Here is an 18,620-nt window from a genome sequence, read left to right as displayed (position 1 = left end):
ATCTGGTTAGGAGAGAAAACCTAGTTCAATCCCTAATTAACTATTGTTCTGCATACAGTGTGATGATTTAATGATTGTGAAGAAAAGTTCACAGTTTGGGAATAGGCAGAGGAGGAGATGGAAAGATTCTTGTGCAACATGAAGAAAGTCCCAAACATTTAGAATAATATTATGTAATATTTAGGTCCAAGATATAGTCATACACATGAATATATGACTGTATACTGATTTAATATAATGCTGATGTGAAATGATGGAAGAAAATTAATAAATTCAGTATATCTGGTCATAAAAATGAATAAAAAGTACCAAGACAGGAATAAAAAGAAACTACATGAGTCCAGAATTAACAATTAGTGACTCAACAAAGAAATGGGCTCTGTCATGAAGTAGAATGCATTGTTACTAGTTACCTAGTTAAGTGCACAGAAAAACAAATAAAAATTTCAGAATTAGGTTTAGAATTAACTAACCTCTAACATATTTTCCAATTATAAGATTTCATATATTTCTATTCAGTACCACATTCAACCCTGTTTAAAAATATCTATTCATGGCCGGGCACGGTGGCTCACGCCTATAATCCCAGCACTTTGGGAGGCCGAGGTGGGTGGATCACGAGGTCAAGAGATCGAGACCATCCTGGTCAACATGGTGAAACCCCGTCTCTACTAAAAATACAAAAAAAAATTAGCTGGGCATGGTGGCACGTGCCTGTAATCCCAGCTACTCAGGAGGCTGAGGCAGGAGAATTGCCTGAACCCAGGAGGCAGAGGTTGCGATGAGCCGAGATCACGCCATTGCACTCCAGCCTGGGTAACGAGAGCGAAACTCCGCCTCAAAAAAAAAAAATGTATTCATTTTAAAGCCATTAACAGCAAAAACCCCAAGGCTACACTCTATGATCCCATCCCAAAAAGAAGAGAGGAGTGGGAGGCTTTTTCTTACCAGTTTATTATAACCCAGCTATTCATCCTAACATTTTCAAAATGAGAAAGGTATTTTTTTAAAGAGTATTTGCAATGCTTAGCAGTTCAGTTCAAGTCCTACTCAACTAAGTATCACAATTTTTGATGATAGTCTAGGATACCATAATGCACTGACTCATTTACAGCTCCAGCTCTGCTCCTAGCCCAAACTCAATTCCACACTACAGGCAGCTGCATGACCGGAAATGAGTAAGTGGACTGACAGCTGGAGGCAGAAATGATAATCCAAGTTAGGATACAGAATAACCAGAGGCCAAAAGAAGAAACATGGTTATAAGACCAAGAAATTAGAGCTTTAGTTTCTACACAAAAATCTGGATAAGAGAATCAGAAAAAAATAATTTCTATTGTAACTGCTAATTTCCATGTCTGTTGGGTATACTTCAGGATTATGGGCAGAGACAGACAAAGGTTTATACTAAATGCAGACATACACTTGATGACAGATGAGTAAATTTAAAAAAGCAAAGTTGGGGGAGGCACTGCTGAAGGCCCAATGAAAATCTAAACCTACAGCAAAAGCACTGATATTTAGAAGTCAGTTGATTTGGCAGGTTCTTAAAGAAAATATTTGTAAATAAAAAAAGGAAATATGAGATTTACAAATGATAGCCACAAATACTAAAATACACACACACACACACACACACACACAAAATATATGTGATTCACCCCTTACCCACTACCTCGAAAAGAGCATCAGAAGTTACTGTGTAGATTATCATGGTTACATACTAAGATACAGAGATATTAACTTATGACTAACGTATGGCATTTAAGATTAGAATCTAATCCTGCCATCGTCATCTGAACCAATTAGATACTCATTCATCAGCTAAAACCCAGTTTATTCCTACCTCTCTGAAGAGTGCACCATAAAACTGAACAATGTATGGGCAATCGCTACTCCGCATTACTACGTCCAAATCCATAAGAAGTTGTTTTTGTTCTTTTTCATCCACTGTTGACCGAATTCTCTGGAAAAGAATGACAAAAGATGTCAAAAATAATAATAATAATAATAATTTTGTCAAAAAATAATAATAATTTTTAGTCTTGTGGTGGAGAAAAACCTCTACCACAAGACTAAAAATTACCAAGTAAACTTGACAAATATTAACTAGATATGAAAATTATCATCTTTTCTTATGCTTTACAAGAATAATTTTTACCACAGAAAGTTTAACAAACAGCACTTAGAAATCCTTTAAAGGAGACAGGGCAATTTAACCACAAGCATTTACTAATAATGTTGGGAGTTACACAACAAAGTTCTTAGGCAGGAAAAATTAACCTCCAAATGCAAATATAGAGAAAATGATAATGAGTTGTAACAGTTTCATATGAATAATTATAGGTAGCTTTATACATACTTTTAATCACCATTTCAAAATGGTATGGAGTCTAGGCATTCAATGCAAGAACATCCCTCTTCACTCACTAGCATCACCATACCACAATGTCCTCATTCACAAAGATGGGAAATAGTCCAGAACTGGATAAAGTGAATACTAGTACAGAAGCAGTGCACAGACAAGAATCCGGGTCCCCAAAATCCCAGACTGGGACTCTGTCCTTTAACTGTACTTTCTATACACTAAAAACAAAATGCAGGGCAGCATAAACCTGTGGAAGAAAACCTAAAAATGAGAAAACAGAGGACTCTTTTGTCTATTCCTAAACTAACAAAGCCCTCCTCCATATATTCCTAACCAAGCTGTACCAGGGATATATTCCTAACCAAGGTGTACAACAATTTTTTGCACATTTCTAAGAGAATGCCAGAAAACATTAAGTACCCCACCTCCCACCTCTTATTCAAGAACAGCATAGAACACAGAGGTATTTGGAGGGACAATGCCCACTGCACTGGAGACAGAGGAGAGAATCATGTTCAGAAATTATAAAACATTAATAATGAAATTATAGTTTAACATCAAAGCATGCAAACAACTTCTGTTCTCATAAAAAAAAGTTCACAGTATCACACCACGCCACTGTGTACAATACATAGTACATACCTACAAGGCAAGTTAGTATCAAAAAATACACAAGGTGGCATTTTGTCTTCCAAAGACTTCGAGGTATCTGTCAATGTTCTTGAAAGGGATGAAGGCAGTCAATTAAATTCTTGAGCCCATTTTACAGAAAAGAAGCCAGAGGCACAAAGAGATACAAAAGATGTATTTCATGTGACATGAGAAGAAGCAGTTTTTTAAGGAATAGAAGTAGGTTCTCTCAGTTTCGTTTTTGAGAAATTCCGTAGATTCCAAACAAATTTAACTTTGCTACTTAAAATGTACAGCTTGCTAGCTACAGTATTTTATAAGCAAATAAAATTTATTAACTGGCATCTATGTTATATATGCAGATTTACCTGTAACTTTTATATTAAATATCAATGCTCAGATAAACAAGGACTAAAATAAGAATGAAAAATGGAAACAAAGTAACACTAGTTCTGTTAATGTTAAGGAAAGTTTCCCTTTCTCATTTTGCTATTTTCATAGTTTACGGATTACTAATTTTACTTTTAAATCGACTTCAGCATGTTTGCTCAGAAATGATATTTTTAAAAAGCCAAAATAGCCCAGAGATGTGATGTGAATTTGTTCACAGCATGATTTGATAATTTTTGTTAATATTTTGGCTACATTTATACCTTTAAAAAAGAAAAACTCTAGAAGTGTGGCTGTGAAAATGCCAATTCAGGTAAGTATTTATAAAGGAATCTTAATAATCCTGTATATCTAAATTTAAAATAAAGAGTTATTAATTAGAGACAAGCAGGGAAGAAAAATCCAATAACCCTTTGGTTACATATCAAATAACCCTTTGGTTGGGGGAAGATTTCCACCTACTAGTTAAAGTACTTTCACTGTTACAAGGTGTTAAAAAATGTTTTTTTTTTTCCAATTTTTACTAGTATGAATATATTGGCAAATGGAAATACACTAACACATATACAATACATAAAAGGTATACTCTTTATTAGTTTATTTTTTCACAAAACTAGTTGTGTGGTATGCTAAATATACAATTGTACAAATACTAATATTTCAACTAGAAAGCATATTATAGTAAAAACCTCAAAAGTTATCATCAGCAACTGACTTTTGGGAGCCAGTGTCCAAAAACCCTACTGTAGCTACAGAAAGGATATATGGACTACATGATCTAAAGGCCTAACTGAAGTTTCAACATCTGACTGATACTTAATACTGAGACAATCTCTGACAGAACTGTTATTAACCAGACTGTAGAGAGTTCCCAGCACAGCTCTAACCTTTGAGATCATCAGCACTGGCAGCAAAATCTATTCATCTGTAAGTATTCTTTAATGTCACTTCTAGTACAAAACAGAACACCGAGCAGTTGAATGGCCTACTAGCCTAAAATAAAATTGTTTGTGCTTTTCAACAGATCAGCACCTCCCCACACTCTCCGAACATTTTGTCTAAGTATCTGGCAGTGGGTAGAAAAGTAGCTGCTGGTATCGCACCTGAATTGTTTGGAATTAAGCAAGTACAGCTAACTCTTAATTATTCTAACGTTTCAGGGTTGAACTGTAACATTTATCACATGTGAGCAATTAACAAACTATTTCAAAAGACCTAAAGGACCCCAAATGGGGATTAACTATAAGCACATGCCTACAAAAGCAGTAACTTCAAATTAGTGGTTTTAATAACTCAATAAATAATTCAAGTAGAATACTTAGTGACAATCAATGATTCAAATAAGAGAATACTTAGAGACAAAAGCTACTACCAAGAAAGTTTTTCTAACGGACCATCAAAACAATATCTATGGAAAAGACTTCTACATTTTAAACAAGTGAGTCTAGCGTCTTGTTAAAGGAGCACACCTAAAAATTTAACATATCAAAAAGAACAAACTTCTCTTCCCTTTATAAAGCTGTCCTTAAGGGCACAGAAAAATGCAAATACAAAGGTGATGCCAATTATATGACTTGAAATTCTCACAGTCACAATGTTCAGAAGTAACAGCCATTGATTAAAAAACCTTGACTAGCAGGACAATTTCATTTATTTATATAAATTTAAAAGTTATATAAGGCTGATGTTTACTTGAGCTCAGCAAACCCTTTTTCTCTATCAGTAAAGGGCAGAATCAAAACTACAGGAAACCATAACATACTTAAGAAAATCAACTCAAGAACATTAAGTTTTTTATTTTATTTTCATCTAAATATCAGAAGTCATCAAAATCATTCTTTTTTATTATGGGGTTACTGAGCTCTTTTTACTTAATACTACTTTATTAACTTAGCTTAAGTTATTACATGCCCCAGGACAAATTAAATTGTGTTTCTTGAAAAAAAAATTCCACATCTCTTTTCCCAATAATAAAGTATTTTCAGATCATTTCAAGTTTCACTTTATTTGAAATATAACATAAAGAAAAAATTTGAAATCAAAAATTAAATTGAAATATAACAGAAAAAGTTAATTTTTTTAAATTGGTGTCCAAATCTGTATTCAAGGTTGAGTATAAACCCAATAAAAAACAGCAGGTAGATACAGGTCAGAAATGCCAACCTCACTCCAATTCAGAGTCACTTAGAGACACAGGAAAAAAGATTACATTCCCAGTTCTCTGGCTTTAAGACTATTAATATAATACATGGTTCCTGTCCAACTAAAAAAAAAATCCAAAGAGTGTAATTTTTCTAAAACTATCAGTCCACCTCATGCCACTGGTTGGATCAGCCACAAGTTGAGTTGTTGGGAGTTCTGTATGGATTAGGCTGAAGTAATAGAAAGTTAACAAGTCCTACAGGACAAGCTAAAAATTTTCAGTTAAAAATCCCTTGCCCTCTGCTCCACCTCATCACAAAACACAACATTCACTTAGTGAACAGCCCCAATCATACAGAAATGGCTCAAATCCCAAGTTGTTGAAAGGGTGTTTTCCTTCTTTTTGTACAACATGGCATCAGAAGTCATTGGTAGATTTAAATGTTGACAGCTTATAACATCAATTGATAAAAACCTTGAATAATATTTAGCCTCATGTGCAACGTCTCCATTTTTGACAACTTGAATTTAAAGTATAAATAACCCTTTTACCAATACTGAAGAACTATGTAAATGTGGTGTTGTTCTAGATGTCCTCTAATTTTACACTGAGATCTCCAGGGGGGCCCTCTTTTCACACTGACACAATTCTCCAGCCTTGTATCCAAACCCTATAAAATCCATCTCTCACATACAATTTGTTGGTGTTCATCAGGGATGAATGACTAGCAATAAAACATCGGTAAGTATGAAAAACTTTCAAGCAGATTATGGCACACTGTTATAATGAAAAGGGATTAGAGGAACTAATAAAACTCAATTCACTTAAGGACTGGAGTGGAAGAGCAAAGAAAAAGCAGCAAAAAAAGAGGATGGATAGAAACAGGCAGTATATACCATGAAGGAAAACTAATTTACCCCTTCTTACTGAGATATTATGCCTTAATCCCATCATAATGGTGACTTTTTGTTTGTTTGTTTCTTTCTTTGTTTCCCTTCCTTTTCTAAATTTGTTTGCAGGGGTGAGAAGAGAGAGGGAGAAGGGGTAGTGGAAATGAGCATGATGATGAAATGATCACTATTACAGGGGTAAGGTTAGGAAGACATAAATGTGGCAGAGGAAGGCAGGCAGGCTGACAACGTAATGGCTAAGGGTGGAATTGCAGAGGAAGCAAAATAAAGGCTCACATTGTAAGTCCTAAGAAGCAGGTCACCAAATAGCATTGTGCCTAGGTGCTCAATAAATACCTGGCTGATTCTGATAGTGGTCCTTGGCAATCACCTGGATTCAGAGTTAACCCTAACAGCTCCATGTTAGGGTGCTCAAAAATACCTCAAAGCACAAGGGCCTGCCTTGAAATGACCGTTCTGTAACTGCCTGTGTACTGATGTGACAACTACTGATTATCCCAGATCAACCCAGTTTTTCTTCCTATCAAGTCAAGCTATAGAAAGAAAGTTGTCAGAAAGAAAACAAATGCTGTCTCTTAAACAATGTGTGTAAGAGGCACTCTGGGTTACCTGATCCCATTCCTGCTTGGAGAAAGGGAAAACAGGTCATCATTGGATGACAAGTCATATATGCACTTCATTAAAACAGAAGTTCCACAGAGGCCATTACAGGTGTCAATTCCTAGGATCTGAACATTCTAGGCAAAAAGGATATGAGTCATCAGCAAACATGTAAGGAATCAAGAACTCAGGAGTCCAGAAAACAAGTTTAGAAAGCAGTGGTGCCATAGACACACTTAAAAGAAGCGATACAATCAAATAAACTTACAAAATGGCTATTAATTCTAACTGATGCTATTTTTGTTTTGTTTTGAAATAGAGACAACACATGAAGGAATGAGATGCGAGGAGCCTAAGAAATGGGAAAACTGATGTGGAAGGGCATGATCATCTATCCTGACGGATCTCTAAATTCTCACATGACAAATTCTTGTCAGGTGATTGTATGGCTCAGCTGAGGGTCCAGAGGGCAGTATAAAAAGACAGTAAGAGCACAACAGGAGACACAGCTCCCTGCCACACAGGTACACGTGTAGCTACTTAGAGAAGTTAGGAATAGGCAGATGCGAGTATTCCAAAGTAAAATACAGGTGAGTTCCTGGATAAGAAAATAGAACGCAGACATAATGAAACTCAGCAAGGTGATGAATTCAATCATCATTAGAGAAAATCAGTAAAAGGGTATGGAGATTATTCCAGACACCAATTAAAACAAATTGACACAAGACAAAATAACGCAAGCTACTAGTAATCTGGCCATCAGGAAGGAAAAGCATCATTTTTGACCAGCAACCAAAATCAGAATACCAGAAGGTATTTACTCTTCAGCAATCTATACGGAATCTCCTATAACTAAGTTAGCTAAAGGCCACACTTCAGTGCAGGGGCTCATTCTGCAACATAAGTACCTACTGTCATCTAAGGTTACCAAAGAATCTGTATTCCATATTTCAAGTAATTGCCAATTGTCCTGTCAAATTAATATGACGGCTAAAACCATGACACCCAAAACAAGAACCAAACTGAAAGCTCCCTATTATGACAGCTGCCTACCTTTTGTATCAGGTAGACATTAGTAAACATTTTATCACCCATGCAGAAATCCTAGAACTAGTACATGAGCAAACACAGCATATGGGACCTCTTCTCCACAGAAAATGATGACTGATATAGCAAAGGTTCAGCATTAAAAATCAAAAGATGAAAAGAAGAAAGATTATCTTAATTAATGTAGTTATAATCATATTTTGAAAATGTATCCAGTTTCTGTGATCTACACACACCAATACTGCTATGCCATAAACATACCCTTCCTTGTTCATCAAGCAATACTTGCTAAAGATCCCTCTTAAGGCTACTGTCTACGAATAAAATGTGAAGGGGAGTCCACTGCTGGTCAATGATTGACACCAGATCAACCAAAGTCAGTGATGTAGAGGATAGGAGAGCAAGGATCACAGTCCTACAGAATCCCCACTATTCTGATCCCTACAAATATGCTGCCTTCCCAGTAGAAATGTCCAGAGTTCAGTTGTAATACAAAGTTGGAAAATCCTAGAAACCATAGCAGCACATCAATATCCTATCACCTTCCTCTGGGCTGCAGGAAATCATGAGTAATCTTATTTTCCTAGTTTGCAGTATGAGTTCCTCCTTATCAGCTAGCGTCTTCTGAAAAGATCATCACACACACAAATGGGCATGATATCTCAGAATGCCATCATTAATAAGGTAAAAGCAGATGGCGACATTAACCAAAACAAACAGTAAAAGAAGCAAACAAGTTATCTGGAATGCTGATCACAGACGTAAATTTTGCTTTCCTGTGAAAAAATAAGTGTCTGTTAAGTCAATTGTTTTAAATTATGAAAGCACATATGGTTTTCCACAGTTCTGCTACATTCCTGGAATGTGGAAGAATGCTAATTAATAATTGCAAAAACCATCCAAGTCTTTTAAAATCAACTTAAACTCCCAGTTGCATCTTACTTAGCCTCATTAATTAATTAATAGTAATACCCCATTCTTCTCACTGGGGATACTGAGATCCACTTAATTCCTTTTACATTACCTTCTGCTATGTATTATTAAAGCACTTGGGAGATCATTTCCAAAAGCACATGTTATATTATGTCGTGGGAAGCGCTGCCCTGAGGACAAAGTTAACGGAACAAATTTGACGTGCCTTGGTACAAGTGGTATCATCTTCCTCTTTACTAACTACATCATCCACATTTAAAGAAACAATGTCAATCTTAGCACTGAAAATTTAAAGGGTCTAAAGACCATAAATGACAGATCATCACTTCAGTACTTACGACATAAAGTGAGATAACAGTAGAAATCTGATATAACAACAAATTTCAGAGGTATGGCCATAAAATGACAAAGAATGATAGAAAATATGCACGAAATATATCAAATACTGGTTCAAATGACACCATGCAGAATGAACTGTGGTAAGACAGGTTTTTGGCTCGGCATGGTGGCTCACATCTGTTCCCAGCACTTTGGGAGGATGAGGCGGGCAGATAACCTGAGGTCAGGAGTTCAAGACCAGCCTAGGCAAGATAGCGAAACCCCACCTCTACTAATAACGCAAAATTTAGCCGAGCGTGGTGATGCGTGCCTTTAGTCCCAGCTACTTGGGAGGTTGAGGCAGGAGAATCACTTGAATCCAAGAAGCAGAGGTTGCAGTGAGCTGAGACAGTGCCACTGCACTCCAGCCTGGGTGATGGAGTGAAACTGTGTCTTAAAAAAAAAAAAAAAAACAAAAACAGATTTTTCTCCAAATAACTATATAAGCTGGGATTTAGTCCAAAGTCAAAATTCATTTAGGTTAACCAAGTGATGGTAAGTTTCAGAAACCAGATCTCTAGAATGTTAAAAAATACGTAATGCTTGACTAAAATTCACCTAGAGCAACCATTTCCAAACTGTCTTAATTGTGTACCCCTATTACTTCCTCAGAGCTAGTGTGCCAAGGACTTCCAAGAAGGCTGTAGGCAGAGTCTCTACTTCCCACCCTCATATGACCCCGAACAATACTAATTTTGGTTATTTCTTGGGTTGCACATACAATTCTGTTAGTGGAACAAACTCACAGTCTGAAAAACACTAACTTGGAATGACAGCAAAACAAACACACATGAATACTGGGAGTTCCAACCCCATCTACATAAGGTACCTGAGTTCAAAATCAAGGCTGACTAGAGGACAGCCCTGCCACATCCCTGGAATGTGCCCACTCCTGGAAATGCTCTGCTTACACTTTTCATATGAACATCACAGCTTTTAAGCAACATTAGGAAGCACAAAAGAACATGGCTCCGTCAGTCACAGATGCCTTAATTAAGTCACATAGTCTGACCAAACAACAGTGTAAGATATTAGACTCCAGTCTCAATTCTAAACAAAAGAGCCTTGACATCTGCATCCCACAGGTGATCTGGATAATCAAATATGATCACTTTGGCCTGCTGGAAGTGAATAAAATGGCCTAACAAAGCACTCTATGCCATTAAAAAGGAACTTTTCCAATTTGAGGCCACCCCAATATCATTCTAGTGCTTTCAGAACATGCAAAACCAACGTTTAAACACTAAAATGAACCTCCTCAAATCATTATTTATCATCATAATCTTCACTGAAATCATTCGGTAATCGAACTTTTGACAGAAGTGGCATGGTCTCTCCAGTGGCAGGAAAACAAGCCAAGCCATACTTTTCTGATACCCGACTTCCCATACTTCCATACTATCTTACACCAGCGAGGCCTATCCAACCAGCAGATTAAGGTTCCATTCTGCTCAGCAAACAGCTGAGCTGTGGGCTGCTGATACTGTCAGCGGAGGGCTCTATTCCTTCCCATCAAGCATCAGGATTAGGCTGTATCTCAATTCCAGGTCAAGGACATTAAAGTCAAAATGCAAATACCAAGGAGAGGCAGGAATGCAGGAATCAAAATCAGGTTAACAGGGCAGGATCATCAAGATTCAAATCAATAAAATAGTTGTGCTGAAAGAGTAGAGATGAGGTTTAAAAGAACAACACAAGTTAGGCAGATCACCAACAGAAAGAAAACACTTGAAATTCTTGCATACCAGGTCACATTGCTAACTCAGTCTGGTCTATACACCTACCCTCAAACAACAGATCTGTTTTTCCTGATTAACCCAGATAATTTCTCAAGCAGAAGACTGAAAAGTCATCGTAATGATCGACCATGACAAATTTAGCATGACACCTTCTTATTCCCACCTACCTGCTCAATATTATTCATTCTTCAATGAGATGACAGTTTTATTACAGCATTAACCTTTCCTACAACAATTCAGATTCCGCTTTAGTGACAGGAACTTCATTCCCTTGTGTTCCCTCTCATTTTCACTCTTAATTTTCCATATTTCTTTGGTTTCTCACACATACTGTACAAACATGAAAAGGGCATGCATACCTTCAAGAAGTCAACATGGACATGAGTCTGCTAGAAAACAGCAGGGAAGCTGGTACTCTAGGTATGCAGGATTTTTTATACTGCACGCAGGGTCAGGTGGAGAACATACTGCCAAGAATTGGAGGCTTACAGACAGTCATTCTTCCCTCTGGCAGTCATCTCAGCTTGTAAGTCCATGCTCTAAGCTGTGACATTTCATTTACTCTTTTTCTTTTCTCCTGTGTGCCTAGATTTTTTGCGGTATCATTGTGATTCTGATCAATGATGCTGGGTGTTTCTCCCAGATCTGAATTTCTCTAACCCTAGCTCAGAAACCTAATCTTAATTTCATCTTCAAACATTTGCTCTGAACTCTGGGCTTTACCCCACTACATTTAACCCTGCCAGAGAGCCGAGAAGACACCTACTTTACATAGAGGATGGTGACTATTCACGTCTAATGTTTTCATTCAGTGGTTACCCCACGACCATGCAAAACAGGACACTAAATAAATGTTATTTGTAAAGGATATTGATCACAGTCAAAAGCAAATACCCAGTAAGTATTGAAGGTTGTCCTCCCTGAGCTTTAAGAAACCCCAGAGGCAACAACGGCTTTGCCCTAGGCAGCCCTAAGACTAGTCATTCAGGCACAAGTATATAAAATTACTCTCACTCACAGGAGACCAAGACCCATTCCTCAGGCATGTGCAATTAAAACTAAAGGGTAAAAAATGTTCACATCTTAGGTCTCAACACGGAAACTCACTGACAGCTTGGGAGACTATCCTTGTTTTTAGTATAACTCTTACAATGTTACCTCACTAAATCTGATTATACTATAACTGATTTTTAGATTAAGTTTTTGTGGTAATTATTTCTAGTTACTAAGAAGTCACCTTTTTCAAATACTTCTTATATGTGGTAAAATAAATTTGGAGAAGTAGTTCTTCAAAACTAAAAATGAGGAATAATGCAAAGAAAAAAAATCAAGCTAATACCACAGTTCACTTTTCTACAATTATTGCAAATAAATCTTAAGGATTATTTCCAGCTTAACATCTAATGAAGCAATCCTTCTTTATTCCCAAAATGCATATTAAGATGCTGGCACAGTACTACTTCAACTGTGTTTCTCATTTCACCAACGGCAATGGAAAGCCCTCAGCCATGTGAACCACTGTCTCATGCTTCCTTTAACTATAAACTCTCAAATCAAACTTCTCCTTAGTCATACACTGATTCTGTGTATCTGTGCCTGTCAATCCGGTCAATGTACCTAGGTAAGGAATGAACAAACTCTCTCAAGTGTGATCAAAGACTATGCTTCTTTGAAGAAACCGACAAGAAATACATTTTTTAATTCAGAGATGGCATACATCAGTCACCAATTGGTATCAAATGTGAATGCATATTAATGCAAAAACACTTGTACTTCCAGTATTAATAAAGTCATGGAATCCAAAGGTATTCCTCAGCTATACGTTCATTGATGTGTTGTACTGCCATCTTCTCCCATCCCCAACTGCTATGCTTGTTCAAGAATTCAAGATGGTAAACAAAGATAGATAGTACCATGTGGTAGGTACAGATGTGACAGCAACCAGTTTGGAGGTCTCATGACTGCCTTGAAAGTTCTTCAAGTACAGTTGGGATTTTTAATAGCATCCCAACTGGAACTGTAGCCATTGATAAGTTCAAATTATGAATGGTGGACAACAATTTCCTATTTTCATTCTTGAATTCCTTCAAAACTTGAGTATTATACAACTGAAAATGTTATCAAATTAATCACTGAGAAAAACTTTTAAATGTCAAAATGAAGTACCTTCTTTACCTTAATGACCTTTTTAACAATGGCTAAAATCAATCCATATTACTAAAACAGTTTATAATGTTCATCAACAAAGTTGAAGCACATATAACAGCAGGAAATAATTTTTTAAAACTACTTTCCCTAATAACTGAAAGAAAAGTTTACAACTTTAACTATACAGGAAACCTTTCCCTTAAGATCTAGCCAACTAAAACTGGATGTCACACACAGATAGCACATAAGGACAACACAACACTCATCCAGGGATCTAAATAAATGACTCTTTCCACTTACACTGCAGTGGCACAAAACAGGAATACAGAAATCATTTCACATTCCAAGAGAACACTTTATGTTAACACATAATAAACAGTTCTTAACCTGTGCGTCTTTAGAGGTCTATGGTTTATATGTAAAATGTTGTGTCTATATACATCTGCCTATGAAAAGTCTGCAGTTCTCACTGCATTAAAAAATACAGCCAAAAACAATGTTAAGAACCCATGGAGAGAATCATAAAGCTTTTCCCCACCACTAATTTAACATTACTTTCATATGACCCAGCAAAAAGAAAAGCTCAACAACGGAGGAGACTAAAATAGTTACAGTAAGTTTGGCTCACAACAAACAGAAAGCACTTTATTTTAATATGATATAAATTCATTCTCAAATGTCAAGAAAAAACTAAGGACTCTCATCAAGCTACTCTGACAAACTCAAAACAGGACACTAATAGGAAGATGATTAGCTTAAACTATATGTAAACCCACTCTCAATTCCTATAAACAAACATTATTTGTTCCCATAGGAATTTTAAGCTCAGTGAGGGTGTGGCCATAGCTAGCTTTTTTTCCTTTGTTTTTATAAGTTGTTCCCCCTTTTGCTGATTTTCCCGAAATAGCTTACATACAGCAAAGATTTATTAAACATCTAAACAAACAAATGAATAAATCACAACTACGTGAAACCACTAGGAATCAGATGGAAACCACCAGTTCATAATAGGTACCAGCATAAGCTTGCCAGGTATTATCTATGGATCAAATCTCCATTTCTGGCAATTTTTTTTAATGAATATATTAAGTGGCATGACACTCACAATAAGGACAAAATGTGACAACATTATCACAAGGTATGCATTTCAGTACAACTTTAAAACCAGGGAACAGGGCAGTACTGAGTAGAGATGAAATAAACAAACAGAAGCCGAGCCGGTCAGGACCGAGTAAGGTTGAGGTTAGTGGCAACAGCATGTGCATGGTTTCCAGGAAACCTTCAGTAAGACTGCTGTTAGCCCTAGCCCCGCACCTTGCCCAACCCAGTGTGCTGCCTCTTCTTCCAGCTCCCGCCTGGCTCAGTGCAGCACTGCCCTGCTCCCAGGGGTGCGGCCGCCCAGCCTGAACTCACCTTGGCAGTAGAAGGGCCTGAAGTTTAAAACATGTTAATGCATCATGCCAAAAATGCAATAAACATGCACACTTCATACACTCATGTTTCCATAGAGAAAATGTGCCATCAATAAGACAACCTCTCCACAAAACACCCTCAAAGGAGTTGGAGAAACAATTTTTTAAACGCCCACATTTACCACAAAAGTAGGAACAGAACAATAGTGGTATTACTGCACCATGAAATTTCACCTAATGGATTAAAGTACCAAAAATAATCATGGCATCACCTACTTTAACTGCCATTATTTGCCCACTTGGTTTGTGGACCATTTTGTTGACAGAACCATAAGCTCCTCGTCCAATTTCTCCAAGGTCTTTCAAGTCCTCTGCAGTGAAATCCCAGTGTTGTTCAGGGGAGATCTTCAGTTTTCCTGATGACTCAATGCTGTGTGTTCTCAGTCTCTCTCTGTTAAAATATTGGGAAGCAATTTTTCCACATTTTAAATAGGTTTTAACTTTTTTCTTTTAGTACTGATTAATGTGTGGGAAAAATGTTTTCTAAATTACTAAAATAGTCTGACCTCCAGGTTTTTGAAGTTTTCGTTTGTGTCATCCTGGTTTTTTACACACTGGATGGAGAATGATCTAGACTTAGGGAGTCAACAGATATACCTTCAATGGGATTCATAAAAACAAATTCCCAAGAAGATTTTTTAAAATTCCCATTTATTGATTAAACTAATTCTGTAGATCAGTCTTTATTTTTAAATATAAGATCTTATTTAAACTTGGTCAAATAGCATTTGGTCAAATAGCATCAAATAGCATCAAGTGAGAATCCCAAGAGCTGCAAACCTCACTGCAAAAAAAGCTCTTATTGTGTCTTACCCAACATTCATTATTCCAGTGCCTCAATCTTCAGTTAGTACAACTATTCCCAAAGTTTACTGGACCTTACAATCACCTGGGGGAGATTTTAAACATCTCAATGCTCAGGTATCATCCCATGACAATTAAATCTGAATTATCCAGGGACAGAAGTCTGAAAACAGTACTTTTAAAGACCCCCAGATGATTCCAGTAATGTTTAGATAGTGCCTTAGTATACCGTCCTGTTCTTTATACCATGCTGAAGTGGGGGAACAGTTAAATGAATAGCCAGCTAGCTCTAAGAGAAAAACTGCCATGTGCTATTCAAAATTAAAATTTTTGGCCCTTGTTCAATAAAGCAATGGGATGAAAAATGAGTGGCTCGTAGACAAAAGAGCTCACTCATTACATATTTCCATTAAATAAAAAATCATCTCCAAAATCTCAACCTGGAGATCAAAGTATTAGCTTCTAACCATGCTTTGTAAAATAGCAAATCCAATGAAAAATGTAAAATCAATCTGTTTCTCGCTCTTGCTCTCTCTCAATCTCACACACACCAAACCCCAATATGTAGGAACAAACTCTATCAACCATACACTTAAAGAAAAAAAATTCATTAAATATTAACTATATTTTTCAGTTTCATACTAAATCATCAGTATCTCTTTTAAATTCTGATCCCATGATACAAACAAGGAAAGTTATGTGCTTGGTCATTTATTTTTCTTATTCCAAAATTTAGGAATGTTTTCTCCAATTAGAATGGTTTTCTGTAGCAACTTTTAAGGTTCCCAAAAAACTTAGCACTTTAAAATCCACCCCTACCCCGAGAATAATCATAGGTACTAAAATTAAGGTCCAAAGTTACACTTCAAAGATTCATACTTTCGGTCTAAATAACAATTTACTAAATCAGTGTTACAAACAGCAGACTTTCAAATCATACTAGGTCATAACTCCAGCTTTCATTCATACAAGTGCTTTTCAGTTCAAAATCCTTTCACCCATATTATTTGATACTCTAGCACCCAGAGTCACAAGAAGCCCAGAAATCAGTGGCATAAGTGACCATTTAGGTGAGGATGAAGCCAGAACTGATCTTTTAAGATGGAAATCAGATATAGGCAAAAATAGAAAACCTTTCTTGGTCATCATTTTCATGAAGTAGACAGAGTAAGCCTGAAAAAAAACTAACATGAAGAAAAGTTCCATGTATAATGATTATTGTTCTATAATCTTTGGCAAATACCATCTCAATGGCACAGTTTAATCACTGGTGAAACATACAGTACCAACCTATCACTGAGGGAAGCTGAAAAAAAAAGTTAAAGCTACTTATAAATCAAAAGCAAAAATTTTAAGTGTTCACTAATTTAAGGGCTGTGGCAGACAGGCTCCAGGAAGTCCTCATGATCCCCACCTTCTCAGAGTTCATATTTTTGTGTAAGCACTTTTCTCTGAGTGTGAGTGGGACCTGTGACTTACATCTAACCAAGAGAATATGGTAAACATGAGATAATATGACTCTCATGACTACATTGCTATATAATACTTATTGCTAGCATTCTTGAGTACTGAAATGAAAGATATTTCATTACTACATAGAAATTACAGAATGAAAATAGTTACAATATTATCTCTATTACTTTAAAGATCAAATTTCAGTGTTGTGGAATATCTCTACTAATAGCTTAGCTCACTATAGCTTTTTGTATAGTTTCTGGATAAAGTCCTTTTTTACTTTTTAAAAATGAATAGGTTGAAAGCTAAGTGATACAGGGTATCTATTTGGGCTAATATCCAAAAATTAAATAAGGTGTCAGATGCAAAATTCTGTAAATACACTAAAAGCAACTGAACTACACACTTTAAATGTGTATATTGCAGAATATGTGAATTATATCTCAGTAAAACTGTTAAAAGAGCAGAATGTGATTCCTGCCCAGAGTTCCAAGTTTCTCATTTAGAAAGAAAAAGTGCTGTAAAAACCACAGAAAAATATGCCACAGTTACAACATCACCAAGGCATGTTCATACAGTTGTCTTTATACTGGGCCAGCAATCTTTCCAGTAAAACTGAGTCCATTTCACAGCAATTGCTTCAATAGTTGCTACAACCACAGAAGTCAGTACTTCCACGGAAGGACTACACACAGATACAGCACTGGACTGACTAGATCCATGAACTGGGCCAGAACCTTACCATTAAACTCTGTAGTCAATCAATTTCTGTCCTAAACTACGTAAGAGGCCTAGGAAAGAAAGAACATAAACAGTAGAAAACACGCCCAATGAGAAGACTGGTGAAAAATAAAAACCAATGAAGATGCAAAGTTGCCCTTATTTGTTGATACATATTTGCCTACAATTATACTCTTAAAGAAAAAAAAAGTTCCCTGACTTTTTCTTGGAATATCACTTTCTTGAGAACGGGGATTATATTTTATCAAAAATAATTCCTAATATAATTGCATTCTTCATACCACAAAGGGTAAGTGCTTGAGGGGATGGATATCCAATTTCCCAATGTGATTATTAGGCACTGCATGCCTATGTCAAAACATCTCATGTACTCCATAAATATATATACCTATGTAACCTAAAAAATAATAATTCCTAAATATCCCTCATCTTTCCCTTCCTGATTTTCTGTGCATTATTTCATACAGATCACCCTTACCTGCCTCCAGTGAACACTCCAGAAGGTTCCAACCCCAAGGTCCTCCTTACCAACCTGGAAAACTCAGCCAACAGCCACTGTGGCAGTAACTGTTACCTGTTACCTAATATCCAATCTCCTCTTCATTCTCCCTAACAGAATCCTCTTTTACTTGAGGCAGCAATACACCCACCTAAAAGGCTACATTTCCCAACTTCTATAAACTGAACTGTGTTCCCTCTCAGAATCCACATATTAAGGCCCTAACCCCAAATGTGACTGTACTGAAGACAGGGCCTTGAAGGTTCAGTGAAGGTTAATGAAGGGTGGGGCCCTAATGCAATGGGATTAGTATCCTTATAAGAAGAGAGACTACAGCGCTCACTCTCTTCTTATATGCACAA

The 18,620-nt window shown here is 36.6% G+C and overlaps 1 protein-coding gene across 2 annotated transcripts in view; it reads right to left on the bottom strand.

Moving 5' to 3' along the window:
- The window catches only part of MAP2K4 (mitogen-activated protein kinase kinase 4), a 117,627-nt gene that overhangs the window by 40,258 nt on the left and 58,749 nt on the right, over window positions 1–18,620 (bottom strand). For both annotated transcript variants that reach the window (XM_039476441.2, XM_039476442.2), the window contains 2 exons: window positions 14,976–15,150; window positions 1,847–1,966 (listed from right to left, as the gene is read on the bottom strand). In XM_039476441.2, coding sequence (XP_039332375.1) covers window positions 1,847–1,966; window positions 14,976–15,150 — 295 coding nt within the window. The remainder of the gene's footprint in view (window positions 1–1,846; window positions 1,967–14,975; window positions 15,151–18,620) is intronic.

This window comes from Saimiri boliviensis, chromosome 17, assembly GCF_048565385.1.
Source record: "Saimiri boliviensis isolate mSaiBol1 chromosome 17, mSaiBol1.pri, whole genome shotgun sequence".
Classification (NCBI taxonomy): domain Eukaryota; kingdom Metazoa; phylum Chordata; class Mammalia; order Primates; family Cebidae; genus Saimiri; species Saimiri boliviensis.
The sequence above is the reverse complement of the archived record's forward strand: the minus strand, read 5'-3'. Positions and strand labels throughout refer to the sequence as shown.